We start from the raw sequence: 25,443 nt of genomic DNA, 5'->3' as shown, positions 1-25,443 counted from the left end.
TGGCCTGCTCCTCCAATTCGCCGGTGCCTGCGACTTTAAATCCTAACTTCAGCGCTCTGGCTTTGTGACGTGGCATCCTCTTTCATCACGACGTCCTGCTGCCAGAGCAAGGCACAGGTCAGGCATGTTTTGACAAACTTCTATTTCCTCCTATAATGACCAGTGTTCATTAGCCAGGACTCGGGTTGCTGCAGCTGAAGCTAATGAACTGCAGTCAGGAGTGATCTGACGTGACGCTGAGCAGGGGTTTTATTGAGAACAAATTGCATGTAAAGATCACAGCCTTTCATAATATTCACAGGTACCTAATATGTGTCCTTTCGAAGCATCTAGCCGCAGGAATAGCAGAGAGAAGACAGGGCTTTCTGAAGCGCAGGTGAAAATATTACTCAAATGTTTAGTCAGGGATAATAAAAGCGAAACTGCGTACGACCCGGAGCGGAATTACAAGCACACGTACACACAGAAACCTGCACTTTCAGGAAATGTGCTTGCCATTAGCTGCAGATAACATTAAAAGTGTTTGCCTTCATGGGCTGTCAGAAAGTGCGAGCGGATACAGCGAACCACGCACTGCAGGCAACTAGCCATAAAGTAGACTAAACATTTTACATGAAAAGTGACGTCTTTCAACATTTTCTTTGGCATTATGTGTTACTGTGCAGTTACTCTTACTGACCAGTTACTGATACCCCATAGCTATATTGCTGCAAACAAATAAATATGCATGTTATATGCCAGGGGTAATGTTAATTTGATTATATTTTATCGTTCTTTTGCATTTTATTTTCCAGCTGAAAATCATCCATTAAGAGCTCCCATTCCAGTGCTTGATACGAACATTTTAAAGTGCAGGGCTCACTGTCTCAGAGTACCTCTCTGCTAGCGAGGAGTTGGTCCTCTTCCACTAAACTGCTGCATTGCTCCTGAGAAGTGCTGGTACACTCCCTTTCATATTAAAGGCGTGCTGGTACTCAGTACCTGCCAGTACCACGACATTTGAACGGCTGCCCTTTTTTTAAGACCATGGCTCGGTTGGCTTGAATGCAGTCCTATGGGACTAGTACTCTCATTTTATACCTTGATAAAACTCAAAACAATCCTGTGGGTCCGAGACAGCCTGGGAAAGAGTATTACAAGCAGAGAGGTGTATCAGTTTGTCTCAAGGCATAGCTAGAGCAAGCAGTTCCTATTTAGCAGAGAGCTTGCACATATAAACAAACGCCATGTGATTTTGTTAGTAATTAGTCTAAGAAAATTGAGTTTATAAATCTTTAACTTATTAAACTTAGGCCCTTATTATGAGAGTGCCAGACTTACTGCCCTGATACCGGGAGGACCGAAATCTCCAAACCTGCCACATATTCTCACACCAAATTCTGGCAATTACAATTTTTACCGAAATGGGGATTAACTGCAGCGACCTGGCAACATTGAGCCCTTTTCTGTGCAGTTTTAGCGGGTTCCAGAGAGAAAACGACATACTACTACATAGGTGGAAAGTGTTTTACGTTTCTTACTTTGCTTGGAATCTGTCTCACAGTCACTGTGCTTTATTTATTAGTGTGGCATGTTGGTCAGGTGTATTTAGTTGGCCAAAGGATTAATATTTTTTCCAAAAAGCGTACTCCAGGATATGTTGTTTGCCGAGCAGCTTCTTTGGAAGAAGGGTAATATTTCTATTTTAAAGGAATAACCCATAAAGGCAACTTTTTAACCTTACATTGTCTCCTAGAAGCTTTGAGGTAAATATGCTGGGAGTGGTGCCCTAGGGCACGATTTACGTTAATATGCATCAATACATCATGACAGTGCCACTTGCAATGAAATTTAAAGCAGATTACTAGGCTCAAAGACTTGTCTAAAAACGTCAAAAAGCTAGCTAACAGACTAACCTGTCATACCAGCCCATCTGCTATTGCCTACACATCACACATTTCCACATCATGCCACAACATTTAACAGTGCACCACATTGTTCAACTCCACAACACACAATGCCATTCCACATAATTAACTCCATAACACACAGTCTCACACGACATAATTCCACTACAGTTAATACCATCTAATTACTATCCAAATAATTCCAAGGAACACCATATCACATATATTCACTCCACAACTACACACCACACAATTCCACAACAAACAATTACAATACAACCCATCTCAACCTCGCACTTCCACCAACACTGTCCTCTCTCTGCCACGTATCCACTGCACCTCTCACACTCCAACTACCCCTCACATCTCGCAATTACACTGCCCCTCTCATCTCTCCTTCACACTCCCTTTCTCCTTTCTGTACTGCCTGCTTACAATGCTGCCTTCCTGTACCTCCTTGCACTGTGCACAGGTACACCTCTCGCTGCCCCCCCCCCCCCGGGTGCCTCTCCGACTCATCTCTCTGTCTCTCTCTGTCTCTCTCACACACTCTTCCTGCCTCTCTTATATCGGTTCACCTCAGGTCTTCGAGCACAGTTTATTTCCCATGCCCCTCAAACCCACGCTTTCCTCCTCTTCTTTGGGTCTCTTCTGCTTACACAGGTGCTCCCTCTTTATGGGTCTGTCACCTGCTCTCCCCTCCTTTTCCCGTTTCTCACACTCTTTCTGCTCCTCTGTCTGGAGTTTATTCACCACTTCGTGCACAAGCTACTTATGCCTCTCTATCTTCCTTTCTGTCTTTTCTGTGCAGCTCTCCCCCTTATCTATTCACCATGCCACATAATTGCACTACACAAATACACTACACACCACACAATTCCACAACTAACAATTCCATTTCAACCCACATAATTCCACTCAAAACCACATACATCCACTCCACATCAAAACACATGGGAAAAATATATTGTTGTTTACAACGCCAGTTGCGCTAACGCTCGCAATGCAAGACCTATTGCATTGCAAACGCTTGTTAAATTTTCTAGGTAAAGGTATAATTTTGTTAATTCGCATAAAGTTTGCACCAGTACATCGAATATTTGCTTTCACTGGCTGTATGTATGAAATGTGCCCCTTGATAGCCAATCATGAGAAAACTTTAGGCGAGAATATTGACGGGAACTGTTTATGGCAGTTCTTTAATTAGGCTTCATGCAAGAGCCTCTCTCATTAACCTCCTGCAGGGCACATCGTGGCTGTGAGTCATTTGTTTTGAAAGGTATGATTGAATACGTGATTAGTTAATATGTTTGTTTCCCTTAATTGTACCTGTAAAGTTATTTTTATCACAGAAAATTGTGACATCTTGCTGAAATATTACATTTTACAGTTTGTAGAGGGCCCTAATTCGTGACTTGCAGTTTACTGAAGATCTGGGCATTTTAGAACAACACTGGGACCCAACTACATTTATTTATGAGACAAATATGAGTGCATGAAACTAGAACTAACATACACTGAGTAGAAGAGTGGAAGAAAGAAGAGGGAACAAGGGTCGAGATAGGGGCATCAAAAATGAGAGAGGGGAGGAGAGGGGTATGGAGAAGTAGAGAGGGAGAGAACGAAAGGTGAGAGAGGTAGAGAGAAAGAGACAGAGAGATGGCATACAGGTGAGCAAGGGGTGGAGAGTGAGAGATAGAGAGAGGAAAGACAAAAGGAGGTGGGAAATAAAGAAGAGGGAGAGGCACAGGGAAATAGAGAGGATCAGAAAAAAGGGGAGAGTGTTCGGGATAGTGTGTGGCCCAGCACCTAAACGAGTTTTACAAGGTCATTATTAACTATGAGGAGAAAGAGTCTTAAAATCATTTTTTGGAAGAATGGCAGTGGCTTAGTGTCTACTGCTTGGGAACTCCAGGATACCAATACCTGTCGTGTATGGCTTCAACTGGTCCTACCCTTCTTGTTATCAGAGGTCATGCATACTGTACTCTTGTTTTTGCATTTATCCTATTACTCATGTAGGATCCTCTGCTGATTCACCTCATTATGCCAGGTGTCACTCTTCTAGCATGACACTCCATATGGCTACACCTGTGTCAAGGGACCCATTCCATAGGCTTCCTTTGCAACCATCAAAATGTTTTCTTTTGATTCAGTTCTTCTAGATGTGATGTTTACGTCTTATGAAATCATCTCCAAGTTTTTTTGCTGCACAGCTACTCAGCAAAGTACTGTTATCTTTTTGAAGCTGTATTGACCATACATTCTTCTTGACAGTTGCAGAATAAGTGCCGCTCAGTGTCTGAAGCATGCGTGGTTGAATGACCTCCCTGCTAAGGCGAAGAAGTCCAAAGTGCGCCTGAAATCTCAAGTCTCACTGCAGAAGTACCTGGCACACCGTAAATGGAAGGTGGGTATTGTGGCATAATGGGTGAGTTGTCTGCAGTATAAAGTATGTTTTTATAGCTGGTGTATCATTAGAATTATGGCTTTTCCGCAGAGCCTGCTCCGTCCATAGAGCAATGCTGGTCTAGAGACTCTTCAAGAAATATGTAATAGAGTTTTGAGAGACTTCTAGTGTCTGGTAATGTAAGATAAGTATTTTTATGTCATAGGTTGAAGAAATAAATCTGCATACTGTGGTAAAGGCTATATTATTTAATCCTTACTGCAATAGCAGACACCCAGGAGGACAGCGATGGAACTTTAGTCTAAGTGTTAAAATAGAATGAAAAGGTGTTGTCAAGAATTTCTGTGTTTTATCAATGTTCAAACAGATTTAAACACATAATTTTGCCCTTCTTGACATTGCTTCGATTTTAATTGATATATAGTTCGATGGTTATCGTTTTCTCCTTTTTAGAGTCATTGAAATGATGGGAATTATCTATTAAAGGCAGCAGTCATAAGGTTAATGAGGTCCACCAATGCAGTGGTACTAGAGCCCAGACGTGAGCAACCTATTACATCCCAAATATGGTATTCTTTTACTACACAACCTGGGGTCAAGGAGGATCATGTCCTTGCTTGCGCAGGGGCTCATGGCACCCTTGCTACACAAGAACTGTGCTGGAAAGTGGTGGATTAAGTGCACCCCTGTGATAATGCAAGTGGAGCATGGTAAAATTATCCTTACTATTTATTAGAACATTGCAATGTTGAGTTCTCCATTGAAGACAATGGAGTGATCTGGGCTTCTAATGACTGGTAGAAGCCCTGAGCATCAAAATTCCAATCTTTGTTCACAGCTGTTTCTGTGAACGAAGACCTCACAAAGCCAGAGGGGATTTCAACACTTTTGGGCCCCTTGAGGCCTTTGTTTTACAAATTAGAACATTCTGCCCTCTAGGGGCGGAATGTTCTACTAGTCTTAGAGCCCTCCATAGTGGGCTCTACCAGCCATTAAATGCCCGCTCCCTTGTTAAAGGCCCTCACCTTCAACTGTGGCAGGCTCTAAGGCTATATTGGCATGGTTTTAGATTTTTTGGCATTGTTTAGTTCATGGAGACGACCCAACCATTTCCTTTAAATGGTGGACTAATGGCTGGCATACCCAAAATTATTTACTTAATTATTTAGTTATATATGTCAATCGCTGAGACAAATAGGAGTATGTCCAGAGCAGTGCAGGCCAACCCAATGTTTAGGCTCAATTTAGCTCTATAGAGGCCATTTTACACATTTTTGAGGAGGTCCAGTATGAGGGTCTTTCACTTGTAACGTTTTCGGCTCCGTTCTTTAAAACATCCCAATAAAGATCATCCACAATTTTCTATTCAAAATTCATCATAACATTTAATAAATTAATTTATTCCTGGGGCCCAACAATTTGAGAGATTTAAATTGCAACTCATGTTTCAAGGATTACATCATTGGTTTCAGGTCCAGAGCCTGTCATAGCCCTTTAAATACATTAAACAAAAGGGGAACAAGTACAAGGTTGAACAAGATGTGTTTGAAGCAGTAATTAGCACTCCTGAGGAGGCCAAGAATCTTATGCAAAACACCTCTGTGCTGTATTTTCTTAGGGAGCCATTATTCAGAAAAGTAAATGAAATAAGTGAATAAATAATGTTGTGCGATCCTGGAGGCTCTGTAACATTAACCCCTTGTATGCCCTTGACGAGCTGGACTCGTCATGGAGCACAGTCGCGCTGTGCCCATGACGAGTCCAGCTCGTCATGAGGCATACCCTAGGGAATCCCTCTGGTGCGGGCACCAGAGGGATTCCCTTTCTGCCAAAATAGCCTCGGGAGCTGGGGAAGAGCTTCCCCAGCTCCCCAGGCCCCCCCCCCTTTCACTGTAATGACGATTGGCGCGCACGTCGCGCCGACGTCATTTCAGTGAAAGTGAAACTGAAATGAGCCAAGAGGCTCATTTCAGTTTCTCTTTCTACGTGCTCAGGGGGCTATCTCAGCCCCCTTAGCACGTAGAAAGACGGGAGAGGTATAGTTGGAAAGGGGATCCCCAAGCCACAGGAGGGCGATCCCCAAGCAGGGATCCACCGACTAGACACCAGGGAGGGGGGAGCGGCCCCTTGGGCAAGGGCCTTTGCTCCCCTCAGTTTATTTTGGGCATTATTTAGACTTTTTGCCCCCCCTGGGGGGCAGATGGGGGCAGTAGCCCCCAATCTGCCCCCCCGGGGGGGCAAAAAGCCCACTAGACACCAGGGAAATTTATAAAAATCAACAATTGGGGTTGGGGGCTGCCCAAAACGGGCAGGCCCATGCCCCCACCCCACCCCCCAATAATCACAGTCTTTCTGCCCACTAGACACCAGGGATTTCTTTTCTGTTTTTGTAGGGTGGGGGCTGCCCGAAACGGGCACACCAATGCCCCCACCCACTCACCACCATTACAGCCTTTATGGGGCATTGGCCCCCAATTTGCCCTCCCGGGGGGGGCAAAAAGACCACTAGACACCAGGGATTTTTTTTGCGCAATTGTTTTTAGGGTGTGGGCTGCCCGAAACGGGCACGCCAATGCCCCCACTCTCCCCCCTACAAAAATGGCAGTCTTTCTGCCCCCCAGGAGGCAGATGGGAGCTGTAGCCCCCAATCTGGCCCCCCCTGGGGGCGCAGAATGGCCACTAGAAACAATGGATTTTTTTGTTTTATTAGTGTAGGGGTAGGGGCTCCCCAAAATGGGCATGACAATACCCCACCCCACCCTCAGAGAAATTCCAGTCTTTCTGCCCACCCGGGAGGGCAGATGGTGGCAGTGGCCCCTGATCTGCCCCCTGGGGGGGCAGAAAGCCCAGTAGGCGCCAGCCAGTACGCAGGCTTTTTTTATGCGTGGTGGTGGGGGCTGCCCAAAATGGTCATACCAATGCCCCCACCCCCACAAAAAATAGCCACAGTCTTTCTGCCCCTTTAGGGGCATATCGGGATGAAACCCCCTTCCCCGATTCCCCCCAGGGCGGCAGAAAGCCCACTGGGCTCCGATTTATTTTTTTAGCAATGTGCATACCTGTGGATTTTGGGCCCTAGCACAGTTGGCACGTAGGCAAACCTAGCAAACCTGTACATTCTTTAAAACTAGACACCGAGGGGAATCCTGGATGGGGTGACTTCACTGGCTCTCACCAGGTTCTGTTACCCAGAATCCATTGCAAACCTAAAAATGTGTTCAAAATAACACATTTTCCTCACATTTCTTTGTCGGAAAGTTCTGGAATCTGCGTGGGTCCACACAATTCCACCCACCCTGCGTTCCTGCGTGGGTAGGCCTAGTGCCCGCGTCAGGCAAGGGCCCAAAACCTATTGAGGAGACATCAAAATTACCTTTCACAAAACAACCTGGTTTTGCAAAGGGGGTCCTATGAGTTTTTGGACCCGGGCTTGGCGGCCACCTAGGGAAACCTACCAAACCCACACATTTCTGAAAACTAGACACCCGGGGGATTCCAGGGAGGTATGGCTTGCGTGGATCCCCCAACGTTTCCTTACCCAGAATGCCCTGCAAACCTCACATTTAGCTGAAAAAAATCACCCTTTTCACACATTTTTGTGTGGGAAAGTTGTGGCATCACCGGGCTGACACAAATTTCCTACCACCCAGCGTTCCCCCGGGTCTCCCGATAAAAACAGCGCCTCACTCGTGTGGGAGGCCCAAGAACCCGCGACAGGCAAGGGCCCACAACGTATTGAGGCGACATGAAAATTGCCTACCTCAAAACGACCTGGTTTTGCAAGGGGGTCACCTGGGTTTTTGGCCCGGTGCTCGGCGGCCACCTAGGGGAACCTACCAAACCCACACATTTCTGAAAACTAGACACCCGGGGGATTCCAGGGAGGTATGGTTTGCATGGATCCCCCAACGTTTCCTTACCCAGAATGCCCTGCAAACCTCAAATTTAGCTGAAAAAAATCACCTTTTTCACACATTTTTGTGTGGGAAAGTTGTGGCATCACCGGGCTGACACAAATTTCCTACCACCCAGCGTTCCCCCGGGTCTCCCGATAAAAACGGTGCCTCACTCGGGTGGGAGGCCCAAGTACCCGCGACAGGCAAGGCCCCAAAACGTATTGAGGCGACATGGAAATTGCCTACCTCAAAACGACCTGGTTTTGCAAGGGGGGTCACCTGGGTTTTTGGCCCGGTGCTCGGCGGCCACCTAGGGGAACCTACCAAACCCACACATTTCTGAAAACTAGACACCCCGGGGATTCCAGGGAGGTATGGCTTGCGTGGATCCCCCAACATTTCCTTACCCAGAATGCCCTGCATACCTCAAATTTAGCTGAAAAAAATCACCTTATTCACACATTTTTGTGTGGGAAAGTTGAGGCATCACCGGGCTGACACAAATTTCCTACCACCCAGCGTTCCCCCGGGTCTCCCGATAAAAACGGTGCCTCACTCGTGTGGGAGTCCCAAGTACCCGCGACAGGCAAATCTGCGCAAACGCATTTTTGATAACATTTGCAGGGAAAAACCCAGATGCTTTCATTTGCAGCCCGTTTTTCCCATTTTTCCGAAAAAAAACAAAATTTTGCTGTATTTTGGCTCATTTCTATGACCCCTCTAGGAGAATCCACAAACCCTGAGTACCTTTAGAATCCCCATGATGTTGGAAGAAAAGGACGCAAATTTGGCGTGGATACCTTATGTGGTCAAAAAGTTACAGGGGCCTCAACGCGCACTACCCCAAATAGCCAAAAAGGGCGTGGCACAGGAGGGGAAAAGGCCTGACAGAGAAGGGGTTAAGTCATATTTAAAGGAATCATCATTGATATTTCTTAATGATGCATGTAGATTTTGAGAAGATAGGAAAGAGGAAAATTATTATCAGTATGAAAGAAAAAACTGTACAATCAAGGAAGATCCCCTCAAGAATCAGAGAGAGTTCCGGCGCGCTACTTTCGCGAGGTGGAGAGTTTGCAGCGCCGACTGTTCTGGGAAGGTAGACCGCGTATCGCCCTGGCGAAGCTGACGCTCCCGTGGTATGACGGGGGGATTGCCCTCCCGGATATCAAACGATATTATTGGGCCTCCTAGGGTTCAGGACTCTGACTCCGTATGGGTTGAATAAAGACGAGGAGATGCACTCACATTTATGAATGAAATGATCTGGACACAGGCTAAAATGCCCCATTATGATTTCCGTGCCCCCTTTTTTCGTCTGAAGTTTTCTTTGAAGTAACTGAAAAAATGGCTATATATTTTATTTTCACATAATCAGGTGTTTATAATTTAAGATAAATTGTTTAAAAGCATATCACTCACCAGAGAGATAAAATGTGCGGATATATTCAATCATGGCCCACTAGAGGGCAAAGGAGCAAGGTACAAGTTGATTATCAATATTAGTCAAAATGACGATTTGATTACTAAATGTTTGTATTGGTACATGCACCTTATTGATATTGGTTATATTGGAGATATAAACTTGTTTAAAATACATGAATTGACACCTGACAAAATGGTTAATAACAATCCTGCGATGGTCGCTACACTACAAGGACCATAAGGCTAAGCAAAATGTAACATCATGTGACCAGTATAAAAATAGAAGAGTGAAAAATAACTGTTACCCGTGAACAAGGTCAAAGTTAACTGAAACGCGTTGGGTTTTGTAAACCTGCTTGCCATGCTTGGATGTTATTAAATTGAACTGGAACTGCACCATACCAGGGAGTGCGTGTGGATTTTTTCCTGAACCAGGAGCCTTGACTGAATATATATATATATATATATATATATATATATATATATATATATATATACATATATATATATTCACTTCAAAAACCATAGGTTTCACACATGTTATAGTTAGGAATTAGCATTTAAAAAACCTTGCAAATTCACTTAAAAAACCATAGGTTTCACACATGTTATAGTTAGCTGGACATTTCCCTCATAAAAAAACAATGAAATTCCCCCGTTATAGTTAGTGCAGGCAACTATAACTCACGCGACCGCAATCCTCTGCTGATGACGTCAGCTATTACATCACTGTATTTAGACACCTATTTACCCATGTCTTCTTCCATTAATCTTTAGCTATACATATATTACAAATATTTATTTTTCAGAAAGACACATATGTAATCAGTGATGTAATATCTGACGTCATCAGCAAAGGATTGCGGTCGCGTGAGTTATAGTTGCCTGCACTAACTATAACGGGGGAATTTCATTAGTTTTTTACGAGGGAAATGTCCAGCTAACTATAACATGTGTGAAACCTATGGTTTTTTAAGTGAATTTGCAAGGTTTTTTAAATGCTAATTCCTAACTATAACGTGTGTGAAACCTATGGTTTTTTAAGCGAATTTGTACGTTTTTTTAAATGCTAAGTTATGTATTTATGAATATTTTTTTTTTCAGGTTTTTCACCGTGCGCGCAACGATGCGTTGTGCGTGCCGTGCGCACACCCTGCGCGCACCCCGCGCTTTTTCGTCAAAAAAATAAATGTTTTTTTTACCCTTGGGGTCCTTCAGTGACCCCCTGACAAAGGCTAGGGGGTCAGGAACTGTCCACCCTGCCCCCTTTTCACGTTCTCCACCTCTGTTTTTCACTGCCTCACACTGCGAGAGACAAAATGGCGGCCGACACTTCCTGATTTCGATCGATTCGAATGTTTACTGACATCTAACAACCAATCAGACTTGCGCTCGCGCACGTCACCGTGCGCGCACGGTGCGTGCACGGTGCGCGCTTATAGATATATATGTACTTTTAACTGAAATTTTCTCAGTAACTACTGAACAGATTGACTCCAGATATTCAAAAGGCACATCCCTGACCTGAGGAGTACCTCTCTGCCAAATTTCAAGTAATTCTGTTCAGCCGTTCGGGCTGTACCTTGGACTAAAGGTCCCTATGGAAAAATGCATAGGGAAAACGCGTTTTGGGACCCCCCTTTTTTCTCGGCCCCCGCTTTTTCTAATCACCCGGAGACTTTCAGGGTAGGAGCGGAGCGGAGCGCCCCACCTATTTTGAAAAATTCGCGAGGATTCGTCAACCGGCGCCAAAGTTATTCAAAATAGAATTTTCAGATTTCCTATGGAAACACGGTCCTAACTATAACTATCTACTGGCGACCGCCAGTAGATAATATATATATATACATATATACATACATATATATATATATAAATGATAAATGATATTCTGTGTTCCCTCCATACACGTCTCACCACCAACATTTAAGGACACAGAAAGGCAGCACTTGAATAATCGAGCTCACAACAGGTTTTTAGCTTGCAAAAAGTCTTTTTTATTTTTTCATTTCCTTTCCATTGTTTTCATTAAAATGCAATTAGTGCAAATGGAGACAAAAAACGACCTACGCGTTTCGGCATGAGGCCTTCGTCCGGGTATATATATATATATATGTAGATAGATAGATAGATACATAGATAGATATAGCTAATAGATGCATAGATATAGCTAATAGATATATATATATATACAATATCATGATTCTATATAGACACATGCTGTATGAGTGTATGTATTCAAATAATGTGATAATTTTCCAATCTTCAATGACTCTCAGCACTCATTGCTATCAACTGGGGTTTTCTGTAAATGGCTTCAAATGACTTACTTCTAAATGTGTGAAGTGTGTTTGTATGTGTGTGTCCTCTGAACTTGCCTGGATGTTTCAAAGAGTTGAATGTGTTTGTAGGTGCACCATGTTTTGCTGAATGTCTTGGTGTCTCACCGTTGAAATTCAAGTGCCTCACAGTTTCTGTTCTACTAGTGGAAAGTAGACATGTTGGAGTCTGTATACTAGTACACATGTAGTACTCTTTAACATACTCTATCTGCCTTTGTGATGTTGCCCTAAAACATCTCAAATGGAAATTAAATTGGATACTCAGGTGGTATTCATATACAAATAATACAGATAGAAAGTACTGTGCCCACTTTGGATTATTCTTAACAGGGCACTTCAGGACAGATTCAAAACGTTTTGTCAGAGTGTGTAAAAGAATACTCATGTAGTACTTTTTCTAATACTAATAAATGCTTTTGTGAATCAACCTCATTCAAATAAACCGTTGCTCACTCCTCACGACTACTAAGGAAAAATAGATCATCACCTCATGACTTCAATATCAAAAATCCAAAGATCAATGAAATATTTTGCACTGGGTTTAATTTAAAGATGTGTCTTTTATTAAATGTTATGGTTTATACCACTGGCGATTTTTAATGGCATAGAATTGCACTGGCCTGGTAAAATAAACTTAAATATTTCTCTATCATGGTATGCCTCAAAGACTAAGTGAGAGTAAGATTGAACATCTAAGAGTGTTAATGAACATACATAAAAGTGATTTGAATTGAAACAGCGTGCAGTTCCTTCACCTCTAAAAGGAGCGAGGCAACAACTAGTTTGGTGTGGAAGGAAAACTTCTGATTTACAATGGTACTTCCACTGATAAACCCTCATATTCCTAGTGCATGTGGCATCAGTGGCATGCAAGGGGAGGCAGTGGCAACACCCTTCCATCCCCCCGCTCGTCCATGCGGACGCCGTGGGTGGCAAACGCAGGGACTGCCACTGTGTGACATAGTAAATGTTCAACTTCCAAAGGTTCCAACGCTTCGGAGAATTTCCAAATTCCTGCAGATATTTACATCTTCTAATGTAAATCTTTGTATGTACTATACAAATAAAAACCTTTTTTCCTGTAAAGTGCTTTTGCAAACACTGTGATGAATTTCACTGTAGTGCGGGTTGCTTCCAGTGAATCATTTGAATTGTGCAATTGTAGTGTTGAACTTGGCCCTTTATGCACTGTCGTCCCTAAACCTTTTGCCTTCACTCCTATTTTTGCTGAATTTCTTATTTTTGGCTTTAGGATTCTGTCCACTTTACTCCTGCTAACCAGTGCTAAAGTGCTTCTGCTCTCTACTTAAAACGTGTTAGATTGGCTTACATCCAATTGGCATATTTAATTTACTTTTAAGTCACTGCCAAAGTGGCACTATCTGTGCCCAGGGCCATTAAATTAAGTGCTACTAGTGGGCCTTTGCAGCTCTAATTGCACCACCCACTTAGGTAGCACTTCCAACACGTCTCATGCCTGCCATTACAGCCTGTGTGTATGAAGTTTTAAATTGCCATCTCAGCCTGGCAAAGTAAACATTTTGCTAGGCCCAAACTTTCCTTTTTAATATATATAGGTCACCCCTAGAGTAGGCCATGGACAGCTCAGAGGGCTGGGTGCACAGTTATTTAAAAAGTAGGATATGCACGTTTAAGTTTTACATGCCCTGGTAATGAGAAACTCCTACATTCGTTTTTTACCACAAGGCCCACCTCTCCCATAGGATAACATTGGAGTTACCTTATTACATTTTATAAGTGTAATTTCCAAATGGGAGCAGGTAACCAGTTCATGTTTGGTGTCTCTGGAATTGCATTGAAAAATCCTAACTTATGGTGCAGTCTGATTATAAATTACAATTTTACAAATTCCACTTTTAGAAAGTTTTCATTTTCTTGCTTCAGCCATTCAGTGCCTGTAGCCTGTCCCTGAGTCACATGACTGTGTGTAGTTGACAGTTAGGCTTTGTGTATTCCTCCTGAACAGCCACACACAACGGAGAACTTGGGTGTGACTAGATAGGCCATCACTGGCAGGATGGGAGGGAAATTATGGGCCCAGCCCCACTTATACTTGAATAAGATGTGTCCTGCCTTTGCACAAAGGGCTGCATAGCCCTTGTAGTTAGTCTGGGGCCAGTACCAGGAAGACAGTACATCTGTGCACTTCAAAGGCATTCTTCTAGAAGCTTCTCTCCATTTCAAAGGCACAACTGGGTATAAATACTGGACCTCAGACATCAACTCTTCAGTACATTTCTGGACCTGTGGATACTCTGCCATAAAGCTGGCCTGCTGTGCTGCAGAAAAGACTTTCACTCTTAAGGACTGATGCTCCGAAGGCCTGCGGACCTGCTGCCCTCTTGCCTGGGTGAGAAGGACTGGACCTGCATCTCTGAACCCAGAACCCCAGAGTGACTCCAAGGACTAGTTGGCTGGCCTCCTGTTTAGAAGAATCAGGGACATAACAGGCTTCCAACAACCTTGAACCCAGCACCTGAACTCTGCCATCTCTGAGTCTTGCCCTACCAAGTGGTGCCACCCCAGTCCTGGACCCTTGGAAGTGGGCCTGAAGGTTCTTCTGCCAAGCTGTGGTCCTCATTGAAGCCCCACAAAGCCTTGCCCCACAGCTGCCAGCCTCTTCAGAATCAACTTTAATGACGCTAAGCCACTCTGAGCATCACAGCACAGCTACCATCTCATCAGAACCAACGCAAGCCCCTACCAAGCTACCAAGCTATGCCACACAGCTCCCCTGAACCGATGTAACGCCCCACAAAGCCTCGCCACACAGTGCCATCAGAACCAAAGATGCAAAGTCTCGCAGAGCAATGCTGCGCAAACTGCGCACTAGATTTTAAGGTACTTCTGTTCAGCGGATCAAAACTGGGTCCGTGAGGCCAGCCTGTGCTCCATTGTAGTCGGCCTTACCTTGTGACTTTGTCCCGGTCTGTGCTTTTTATGCTATTTTCCATGAAATCTTTAAAATTACATATATTGTGTTCTACTGATTATATTTTTGTTATTTTGGTCTTGATTTATCTATTAAAATGTGTTCTATTTTTCTAACTTGGTTTGAGAGCCCTTGTGTGTGCTGTTTGTCACTTTATTACTGTTTGAAGTGTTGCACAAATACTTCACACATTGCTCTAAGTTAAGTCTGACTGCTGTGTGTCAAGCTACCAGAGTTGCTCTAAGTTAAGTCTGACTGCTCTGTGTCAAGCTACCGGAGGGTTGAGAACAGGTTAATTTAGGGTTGGCTTGTGTCTCACCCTGACAAGGATTTTGGTTGCTGCTTGGCTAGGGCTCTCACCCCAATTAACCAACAACCCAATTTCTTCAGTGTAGTAATTGAATAAGGAGAATATTGCCAAAAGATTGATATCAGCCACATGACTTCTTTCTATGGGAATGAATTGCCATTCAATTTCCTTGTGTGGTAAGTCTCTAAATCCAAAAGTAGTTCAGAACTATCACATGGTATTAATATCTCTGGAACTAGAATGGAGGTCAAATAAATCTTGACTAAACTCAAGATTGGGCGCATTTTCCTTTCAATTAGTGGGATATGCACTTTCAGCATGGAGTAGACTACTGAATAAGCAACAGAACAAAATTTTGATTCTAAACATGCTAATGATGATCCCAATTAGCCAATAATGGCATTAGGAAAATAAATCCACACATAAGGTGTGGTGACACAGAAAGGCTGCTGCAATAAAAGTCCAACCATTCATTAAAATGGACCACACGTGCCCTACTAACCATTATATCACCGTAGACCTCTGGCTACAGCACCATATTAAAAGCAAAGTATTACTAAATAGTAACCACAAATACTCATTTACGTTATTTACATTGGACTAGGTTGACCAGTGAGCCATCCCCTTGGTCCGAAATGTTTTTAGGATAATCCATAGACATCTACTGCTGCCACAAAGGGTCACCTTTCTTCCTTAGAATTTATATCACAACTATTCAAAACACAGTCTCATCTATTAAATCCAGGCTAATTGGATTACATGTTGCACATTCTCATTGGCCAACATCTTTCTGAAATTTCTTGGCCTGATTCACTAAAAAAAAATTCTGAGCAGTTGTGCCTTACTACTTTAGTGTTACTTACTCACGAATTTAAAGGAACTAGAAATTCTCACTCTCATGCATTGTGAATCAGACCCTTGATTTTTAATGGGGTACTGTATGTATTCGACAAATGTTAAACTGTCTATTAGGTATTATTGGTTCTTTGAGCAACATTTACACAGACAATTTTAACAAGCATTCCACCCAGGCGAATGAAGATCTTCACAAAAGTGCTACAAGAGTTCACATCCTTTCTTATAGGGGAAAACCCTTTATGCAATGGGATCACCTAGAAACCGCGCCCATCCAAAAACATTAGTACAGCTCAACATTTCCATTGATCTTGATCAAGGGTTATGTGGAATGTTTGGGAACATTGAGGAGGTTGCTGATTACTAAAATCTAGCTATACCCAGCTATACTCAAAGAAGTCACCCACTCGACAGTAGCAAATTGAAATCTCTCCTTGCCAAAGTAAAAGACTGTATGGCCTTCTCACTAACATTGAATTCCTAGTAATATAGTCATTAAAAAAATAATTAGTGAATTGAATACCAAAAATCCTGTAGATTATGATATATTACACTTTTTTACTTTTTCAGGGGATTTCATAGTGATTTGAATCCATCAAACCTGCCTATGATCTGTGGGTCTTTGTGTGTGTGTCACTGGCTCCTGCTTCAGTTTATGATTCATAAGCATTCTGTATCTCATTGTCAGTGTAGTTCATTACCAATGTTACTTTCTTCCAATGTACTAATGTCAGAGTCTCATAGGGCGTGGTTCTGACAGAGTTTTTTTTGTAATTATTTTTTATTAAACTGCAGCATTAAACACCATCACATGCATTAATACTTACATCATAATCTGGCAGTTGTAGGAAGAGAGTACAGTTCAGCTGCAATCATCAACTAGGTATCTCAGTGGATCTCAAACCCCCGTGAGTCGGGTCCTCCCCATCCACCCCTCCCCGTCAACCCTGTACCCTTAAGATCGATATTTCATCCAAACACCCCAGATCTTCTACCATTGTTTGGGGCATCCTCTGCTCTGATAAATGACTTCTTCCGCCAGCTCGCAACAATCTATGTCTTTTTTCCAGTCTCCGATCTTTGGAGGATCTGCCGCCACAACCCCCCCAAAGTCCTAGCAATGTTGGTTCTGCCAGAGTTAGTATGTTCACAAACCAAGCATCATGATGTTATCTACTAGAATTAGTGTGTTCCTTTTCACAATGCAAGTATATTCCATGTCCATGAAAATGGAAAGCTACACATACCTCACAATATAAAGGCAACAAATTGTCCCTCAGATTTATCAGATATTACAAGAACACGTAACACGTAGCAAATACGTATGTTCCAAATTCAAATGGTAGTCCCACCTCTTAGATCACACCCACCCTCAGGGTAAGGCCCGAAATAGCAAGTACAGCATGTATAAAATCATAAAAAGCCATCAACTGGAATCTTGAACTTCATCGACATGAACCATGAAGTACCCATGAAAACAGCCTGAATGTTCCACCAGGCCAAGTAAAAGATGGCGCAGCATCAAAAATAATCTGTTCAAATCAGCATGAATCCTCTAATATCGGGTACACATGTTTTGTCCTAAAATATCAGCTTGTCATTTACAGTAAATACACTGAATGTGTTGTAAAGTTAGAGCTTTTTAATTTTATATAGTCAGCTTAGGTTTGCCGCATACATTGACATTTCATCAAATATCAACTTGCATTTCACTGTTATCCTTTCTACTGTCCCACCTGGACAGATATTGTCTATGTGGCCTGGGTCATATTCATATGTCCAAACACCTGCCCAGGTAAAGCAAACAAATGCCCATGTTTAGCTTTACATTTCTACGCATGACCTTATATGAATAGACTCTACTACTGTAGGAGAGTAGGATCTGCACTTATGTTGCCCCCACTTTTTTTCTGATGTTAACACTGGTTTCTGGCTATAGTCAGGCTGGGTCCCTGCTAATCAGGGCCCCAGTCTCTCTGTTCTCTCTAAACGACTTGGAGTGCATATTAGATGCACTAGTGATTGGATACTGTGGTACCTTATGAGCCCCTAGTATATGGTACCTTAGGTACCAAGGGCATAGGTACTTCACAGGCCTACCAGGGGCTGAAGCATGTATTATGCCACCCCTGGGAAGCAGACTAAATCTGACACCTCAGGCCTGCTACTGCAGCCTGGGTGAGGTAGTGTTAGCACTCCTCACAGAGGTATCGGTTCCTATATCTCACCATACACACACATATAAACCTATCAGTCACCCCTATGGCAGGCCCTATCAATCCTGAGGGCAGGGTGCTTGGTTTACAATGTGAGGGGGTGCCTCTGCCTGAGCAGGGCCCCTCTGCAGCTGGCAGGGTCTATTCCACTTGGCTGTTTGTGGATGCGGTTAAACCATATACTCTTAAGCGCATCATAACCTCCCGGTTAATGCTAACTTTGGAATTACTGCATCAAAACATGTTGTGTTTGGTGTCAAACATCTTGGAATCATACCCCCACACCAGTAACTGGTGTGGGAGTATGTTCCCACCCTGCTAGAGGGGATGACATGTACCCACAGTGGAAACACGGTAGAAATCTGAAAGAGCCCTGGCATCACAAAATGGATGCCACCAGCACAGACACTGGGCTGCCCTCCTGCTGCTGACCGAAACTCGCAGTGGAGGAAGCCCAACAATAGGCATCCTGTCACAGGGAGGTGTCACCACCTTCCAGACAAGATTTTGTGTATTGGAGCTGGGTGGGTGCACTCTTAGAGTGCTTTGAAGTCCTGCACTGGGGGAGTAGTAGGCTCCTCTGTGCATATGCCAGCTCAAACCGGATCAGGGGCTACCAGCCCCTGCTCTGGCGTGAAACTGGACAAAGGGAAGTGGGTGTAACCACCCACCCCCCTGACCCTCCTAGAGTATAGGTCATAGAGCTAGTCCCTCCCTTTCTTTTACTATAAGATAGGTACACCTTGCCATTGCAAGTTAGATAACCCTGTACGACGCTTTACAAGAAGAATCTTGGTCCTTCAACGTTCCACTACCTTTGGAAGACGGAAGAATCTCACTTGGAGTCAAGGAATGACTCCCCTGCTTGGCAGGCACCAAAAACTTGAATCAGCGGTCGCAAACTTTCCTGCTCCCGCCGGAGTCCGAATTCCCTGCAGCCCCGGAAGTGGATTTCATGACCTCTTGTCGGCCATTGTGAGTCCCCAGCAAAGCTGTGGCGTCTGGACCCCACGAGTGACGAGGAACTGCAATACCTGGGAACCGAGTGAACGTGGGCTCCTGTGAAACATTTCCTGAAGAGGCGTCTTCGCGATCCCTTGCCGGTTGGCTTGTGTGTCCTCTGAAGACTTCTTCATCGAACCAAAGGGCTCCCCTGGTTGCTCCAGGCACTGCCCTCACTTACCCCCGCTGGGTGAGTCCCTCAGACCTTGCTGGTCTGCACCATCGAATTTCTTCACTTTCCACGAGACTTGCTGTTGCCAAGGCTTGTTGGCTCCAATCTGGTTGCCGATACCACAGTCAGCTGCAGACGTCATGGGACACTCCGAATCCAGCTGCTGGTCATCGGCGATCTCTCCTGGACCTCGTGAGTGAAGAGTTAAAACACCCTTGATCACCTGAAATCACCCGACATCCGTGGGCATCCATCTTCCTGGCCCCGGGTCACTGGCAAGTGACTGTGAACACTGTCCCTTCAATTTTCAGGTCATCTGCATCTTGAATCCAGCCTTGGATTCCACCGGACACTTCTTCAGTCTTCGCAAGCAGCAAATCTTCTTTGGCTTCCATAGAAAACAGCAACGCGACCTGACACCAAAAGACACCTATGCACTCGGCTTCCCTGGGTGAGGTAACTCGTACACTCCGGTGCCCTAGTGTGTTTGGCCCTCGAATTACTTACCTTGTAAGTGGCTTGTTTGTAGACTTCCTCGAAGTACCCTAAAACTTTAAAAATCTAACCGCGTCTTGCTCCATTGTAATCAATAGGGAACCCGCGGCTGTGCTCTCACACTGCATGCGTCTCCCGTGGGTCTGTTACTTACCTGCTTTTACTGCATTAGTGAAGCCCCAGCGATTCTACAGGCCCTAGGCCTTGTCATTCTGCAAGTCGACTTTCCTAAACCTCTTTTTTAGTACAGGGTCTGGTACGCCCCTAGGGCCCCAGCCATATTTGTGCTTAACTTATTGTGAAACGTTGATATTTAAATGTGTTCCAGGCTTCTAATCTCATAAAGAGATTAGTAGAGTGTGTCTAGAAATAAATACATATATATCTGATATATATACCTGTGTGGTGTCCTTTCATTTGGTAATTCAAGAGATTATAAGGTAAAACAAGCTGCTTTACATTCCTCTGAGACTTAGCCTGAAGGCTGCTCTCCACAGCTACCACTAGGATAGCTTTCTTTAAAAGGTTGTCTTAAACCTATCTACCATAAGAGTCGAATTGGACTGGTGCAAGGTGGCCACTATAACTAGTGACCAGCATATGCCAGGCCAACTTCTCACAACTACCACATGAGAAGGTTCAATTGTTAGGTGCTCGCACATCACCTTGTATACCCCACAATACTCCTACACCCAGTTCATCGCCCCTCCCCCTTCTCTGTAACTCATAATCAAACTCCCCAAATTCATTATCCACTGTAATTTCCACTACCTTGCAAGACTGCCTGTCCCACACATACCTTTTCCCTAACAGCTCTACCAGGACAAATAGATTCACTAGCTAAAAGCTGGGATATGAGACCCGCCACCCCTATCCTCGGAATTTAGCTCCCCCTTTTTTCCCTGCATACTCCATCAGAGCTCCCAAGGGCAAGGTCCTCGTTAATACTTCCAGGTTTACGTTTTCCTTTTTTTACCTGTGTCTCTTGAACGTTCGGCCAAGGTGCACTTCACTCTTTCTTCACTACGTGAACCCCTCCAGATCAGCTTCTTATCTTTCCTATCACCAGTTAATTTGCCCTTCTAACTGGAAAACTCCAAAGATAACCCTTCCATCCCCGGACAGGGCCATCAACAGAACCTTTTCCGGCCCCATGCAGGACTGGGTCCCCCAGAACATACCCCTTCCCAGTGACTATCCTTACCTGTGTCCCAGTGACAAAAGAACCCTCCTCAGGGGGCCCCAAGACAGCGTCTACCATATTCTAGCCTGTTAATCAAATGCAGTAAGTGGAGATGCAGCCACTCTTACTGCCACTCCTGCTGCTCTGCAGATCCCACATGCATTTCACTGAATGGGGGAGTGGAGCAGGGGCAAATCACAACGCTGCTTTCTGTGTGACATAGTAAACAGCTGTGTGTTTGGCTGAAGTCTTGCCCTGGCTGTCTGATGAGTTCCAAAAATGAGGACCCCACTAACCACAGTAGCACTAGGTGTTACAGAGTAAGTGGGATTATGATTGACTGATGTCCCACGCTGTGTCGCTTGGGCAGGAGAATGAGGAAGGGATGCAAGTATGACTGGACACGGAGGCCAGCAGCATGATGACCCAGATCCCACCACTCACACTGAAACAGCAGTTGTGTCCCTCCCACCTATACCTAAACCTCATTGCCCCCGTACCAACTACACTAATGAAAGATGCATTCCAGCTAGTATGACTCACCTTACCTCTCCCCCGAAAAGTGTACTCTCTCATAAATTATGTGGAGTACAAATGACCCTTCTTAGCCTTCCCTACATGTACCTTTTAGAAGGTAGCTTTCTCTATCTTATAATCTTTGTACATGGCAGTCTCTAAACACAAGTATATCTTACTGAACTCAAAAGTGTCAACATGAGGGTCAGTAAAACCTTATGATCATGCTGTTGGACATAGTTGGAGAATTTGGAGCTTTACAAAGAAGTGCAAAGTTCCCAGACTCCCAAAGAGTTATTAATTTACTTTCACCTGAACCCATTCCTTGCAGTCGTGTATCCCACCAGAGGTGGTCGTTGACACCAGTCTGTAGGCAATGTGTTTCGCCATTGTCACTTAGGGTTGCCCTAACCCTGAGTGAAAGCTGGAATCGCACCAGCCACGGCTGTCCAGCTGAATCATCCCATGTCCCTGCTGTTGCTAGTCCTAGCCTGGGACTTCTGGACAGGTGTGTGGCCCCACAGGAAAGCACACTAGGGCTGCTGAGTGGCATGCTCGCAGCCCTTCTCAACAGAGATAATGTTCTCAATGCAGCGCAGGTTCACTTTTTTGCTCCTTTTTAAAACTCTGCCATCTTTCCTGTTCGTGAAGATAGAGAAGTTTAAAAGGGATTGCACAGTTGCGAGGTGCAGACATTCACAACTTTGCAAACCCCTAATAAAATGCAGAATTTAAATTACATTTGATAAATGTGGGGGGGTCGCGGAGGGGGGCTGTAGGTATGTGTGCATGTGCCTCATATGTTTTACATCGTTTCTAGCATCTACACTACAGAGATAGCTTGCTGTGCATTGAGGCCTCGATTTTAATACTCTATTAGAAAAACACGATTCAACCCCGTGTGCTTACTCAAAAGTTTTACTCAAAAAATAAATGGAGCAAGTCAAAAAGAAAGATCGGGTTTTCTAATGCGACAATTAAAAAAAAATCTCATTATGTGACTACTTTGTTCAGCAAGACATTTCTTCCTTCGCTTTCCGAATTATACATTTAAATTCTCCTTTCTATATGTCGCTTTTGCTGACAGGTTTTTACTTTGACGTTTGACAAATTAAAGTCTTAAGTGCTTTCGTCTGCCCAGGTTGCTCGAACTGAGCTCTAATCATCTCTTCCTACAGTGAAAAAAGCGTCAGCCGCATTCCCAGGGCTCCCATGAGTGTGTCAAATACAGACACATGGATTAAACATTTTTTGGCATTCAACAGCCTGTCGCAGATAGACTTCAAAGTAGCTGTTTTCAAGTACGAAATTCAAGACTTTTCTTTTTGGCAATTCAAGTATTGTAGCATAACGACGAACATTCATGACTGACTGTGCAACTGTGTCAACTCCATCAATATTTCTTAGTCTCTGAAAAATATCCAGTCTTTTTGCTTACTGGCCACAGCTGGTGGAGGCCTAATTCTATAGGGACCATCAAACTGAAAATGGATGCGATGCTCCTGAGGAGACTTTTTTGGTGTACCCCGAGAGAGAAGACTCCTAATTAGTCTCCCAACTCGCAGTCTCAAGGGAGTAGCACCAGTGCTTAATTTGAGCCGGTGGTAATTGTCGATACCAGCACTTATGATAGCTGCCACAGGATGACACTGTTTGTATAATTTATAGATGAGCAGAACAGCAATTGTTTATTAATTCAGTATGCATTAAAAACAACGAATACCTGCCACCCAACCTTTTTTTAATAGCTTTGGGGCCTGTATAGTCTGAATTATCACACTTGTAGCAGTGTGCTGGGTAGGTACTGTCATTGCAACGCTGGCAGTGGCAATGGGTGGTTCAGGCTGCAGAGGCCTCCTGACTATAGAGCCCTGTTTCTTTTTTGTTGTTGTTTTTTTACAAATAAAGCACTGGAGTAGCCGCCTTTCCTCTGCAGCAGCCATTGCTGAGGATAGATGTAATTATAGTAAGTAAGTTCCAGTAGTTGCACCAAGGAAAGCGCCTATTGGTCTCCTCATGTAAATTAAGCACACCTATTGCTACACCTGATCGTGATCATCAGAACACGTGCACACCGTAAATAGTTTGCACATTTAACTTGTACGTTCTTAATGGTTACCAGTATCTATTTATAAAGATTTACTTTTGTGAGAGTGGCTGTTGCCCATTTCCCCATTTGTTCTTTTGCTAATTCGTTGTTTGCGGGGCTGTCTGCAAGGACATGTTTTCTGCCAGAGCATCGCCCAGGCAAGTGCAATTTGTTTTCTACACATAGGCAGTGACTACTTCATTTCCTTCTGGGGAGAGGACATTCCCAGACTCCTCTCTGAGGAGTAAAGCTGTGCTCCAGCTTAACTGATGAAGCTGGAGAATACACTGACTCTAACTGGCAGTGGGTTATTTTCCAACTGCCTGAACCTGGATGCAAGAGATGCATCTTTCTGCACCTTGTTGAATACTTTTGGACCAGGAGCTATGTGGACACTGCATTGGTTGACACTTCCACAATGTGAAGCTGAGTGGTGCCCCTTTCCTAATGGCTAGGCACAATTCTTAAGACCACCGCTGAAACTCGGCTAGCCTGTCCTGGTGCAGCATCTAGCCATGAATGCTTGGGAGCCCCCGACTAGTCCAAGGATCCCAGAGATACAGGTAAAGTGCCTAGAATCCCCCCTAAACCTCACCAAAGCCTGGAGAAGGGCTGCCTAAGAAATCTACGTCTACAAGAGAGTGAGGTGATTGCCTTTGCAGTTTATGTTTTGGTCCAGCACCTTGTTGGCTCACTAGCTTGCTGGATGGAGAGGGTCTTGTGTGAGGAGCAGCTGTCCCTGAGTCACTAAACCCCATGTAGCAAAATATCCCCAATACAATTACCTGCCCCTGGGATGAGAAAACCCACTTTCAAAAAGCTGAGACAATGCTGGGTTCTTTGCTGGTTACCAGGTACACTATGTGTTGTTTGCCAATTAATCAGGTTGGTTTATATATTGTTTAAGGTGTTTGCAAAAATTAGGCCACAAACAACTACCGTTCCTGATTTGTAACAATGTCACTGAATTTTGATGGAAGGCCTGTGATCTCTCATTTGCAGTGTATTGATCCTAGTTAGTCAGTGATTAGATTGCCTGTTGTTTGTGAACATTGTCTAACCTTTACAACTGCTTTGTAAATGCATATAATTGTACTTTTTGTTTTGGGCTTGTTCCAGGGTTTGCTATTATTAGTGATAATGGACAGTATATTGTGCAAATAGCAAGGACCCATGGTTTTAACACAATGTTGCTTGACATTATTTCATACTGAATTGAGTTTGATCTGCTTCCTGCCATTCACCATTTTCATTAACATTTGTAATGTAAATATATTAATGCATTATTAAAGTGTGGTGTACCTTGAATTCTCACATCTTTACGGCAACGTTAATACAAGTATCATAATGTACCTGGTCTTGTCTCTTAGTAACCACCTGCAACATCCCTCCTATTAGAAATGAGCAAAAAATCATATTGTGGAACGTAGTAGGAATAAAGAATCGTATGCAGAAGTTGAATTGCTTGACCTCTTTAGATGCAGATGTGCTGTGTCTCCAGGAGATCTGGTGTGCGGGTGAATTGACTGATAGATTGTGAAGCAACAGCAAAGGTGGGGGGTAGCATGTCTACTGTCTAGCAAGATTCAATAGAGATATGAATGTTATAAACATCCGAGTAACTTATCTTTGGCAGTAACTTTATCTAATTCTGATGGAAATCTGAGTATGCCTCATATAATTTTCTTTTAGG

The 25,443-nt window shown here is 43.9% G+C and overlaps 1 protein-coding gene across 3 annotated transcripts in view; it reads left to right on the top strand.

Annotated features, from left to right (window-relative positions):
* The window catches only part of MYLK3 (myosin light chain kinase 3), a 437,450-nt gene that overhangs the window by 376,085 nt on the left and 35,922 nt on the right, over positions 1-25,443 (top strand). For all 3 annotated transcript variants that reach the window (XM_085636963.1, XM_085636962.1, XM_085636961.1), the window contains exon 12: positions 4,164-4,296. In XM_085636963.1, the coding sequence (XP_085493089.1) occupies positions 4,164-4,296 (133 nt within the window). The remainder of the gene's footprint in view (positions 1-4,163; positions 4,297-25,443) is intronic.

Source organism: Triturus cristatus, chromosome 12 (assembly GCF_964204655.1).
Source record: "Triturus cristatus chromosome 12, aTriCri1.1, whole genome shotgun sequence".
Classification (NCBI taxonomy): domain Eukaryota; kingdom Metazoa; phylum Chordata; class Amphibia; order Caudata; family Salamandridae; genus Triturus; species Triturus cristatus.
The sequence above is the reverse complement of the archived record's forward strand: the minus strand, read 5'-3'. Positions and strand labels throughout refer to the sequence as shown.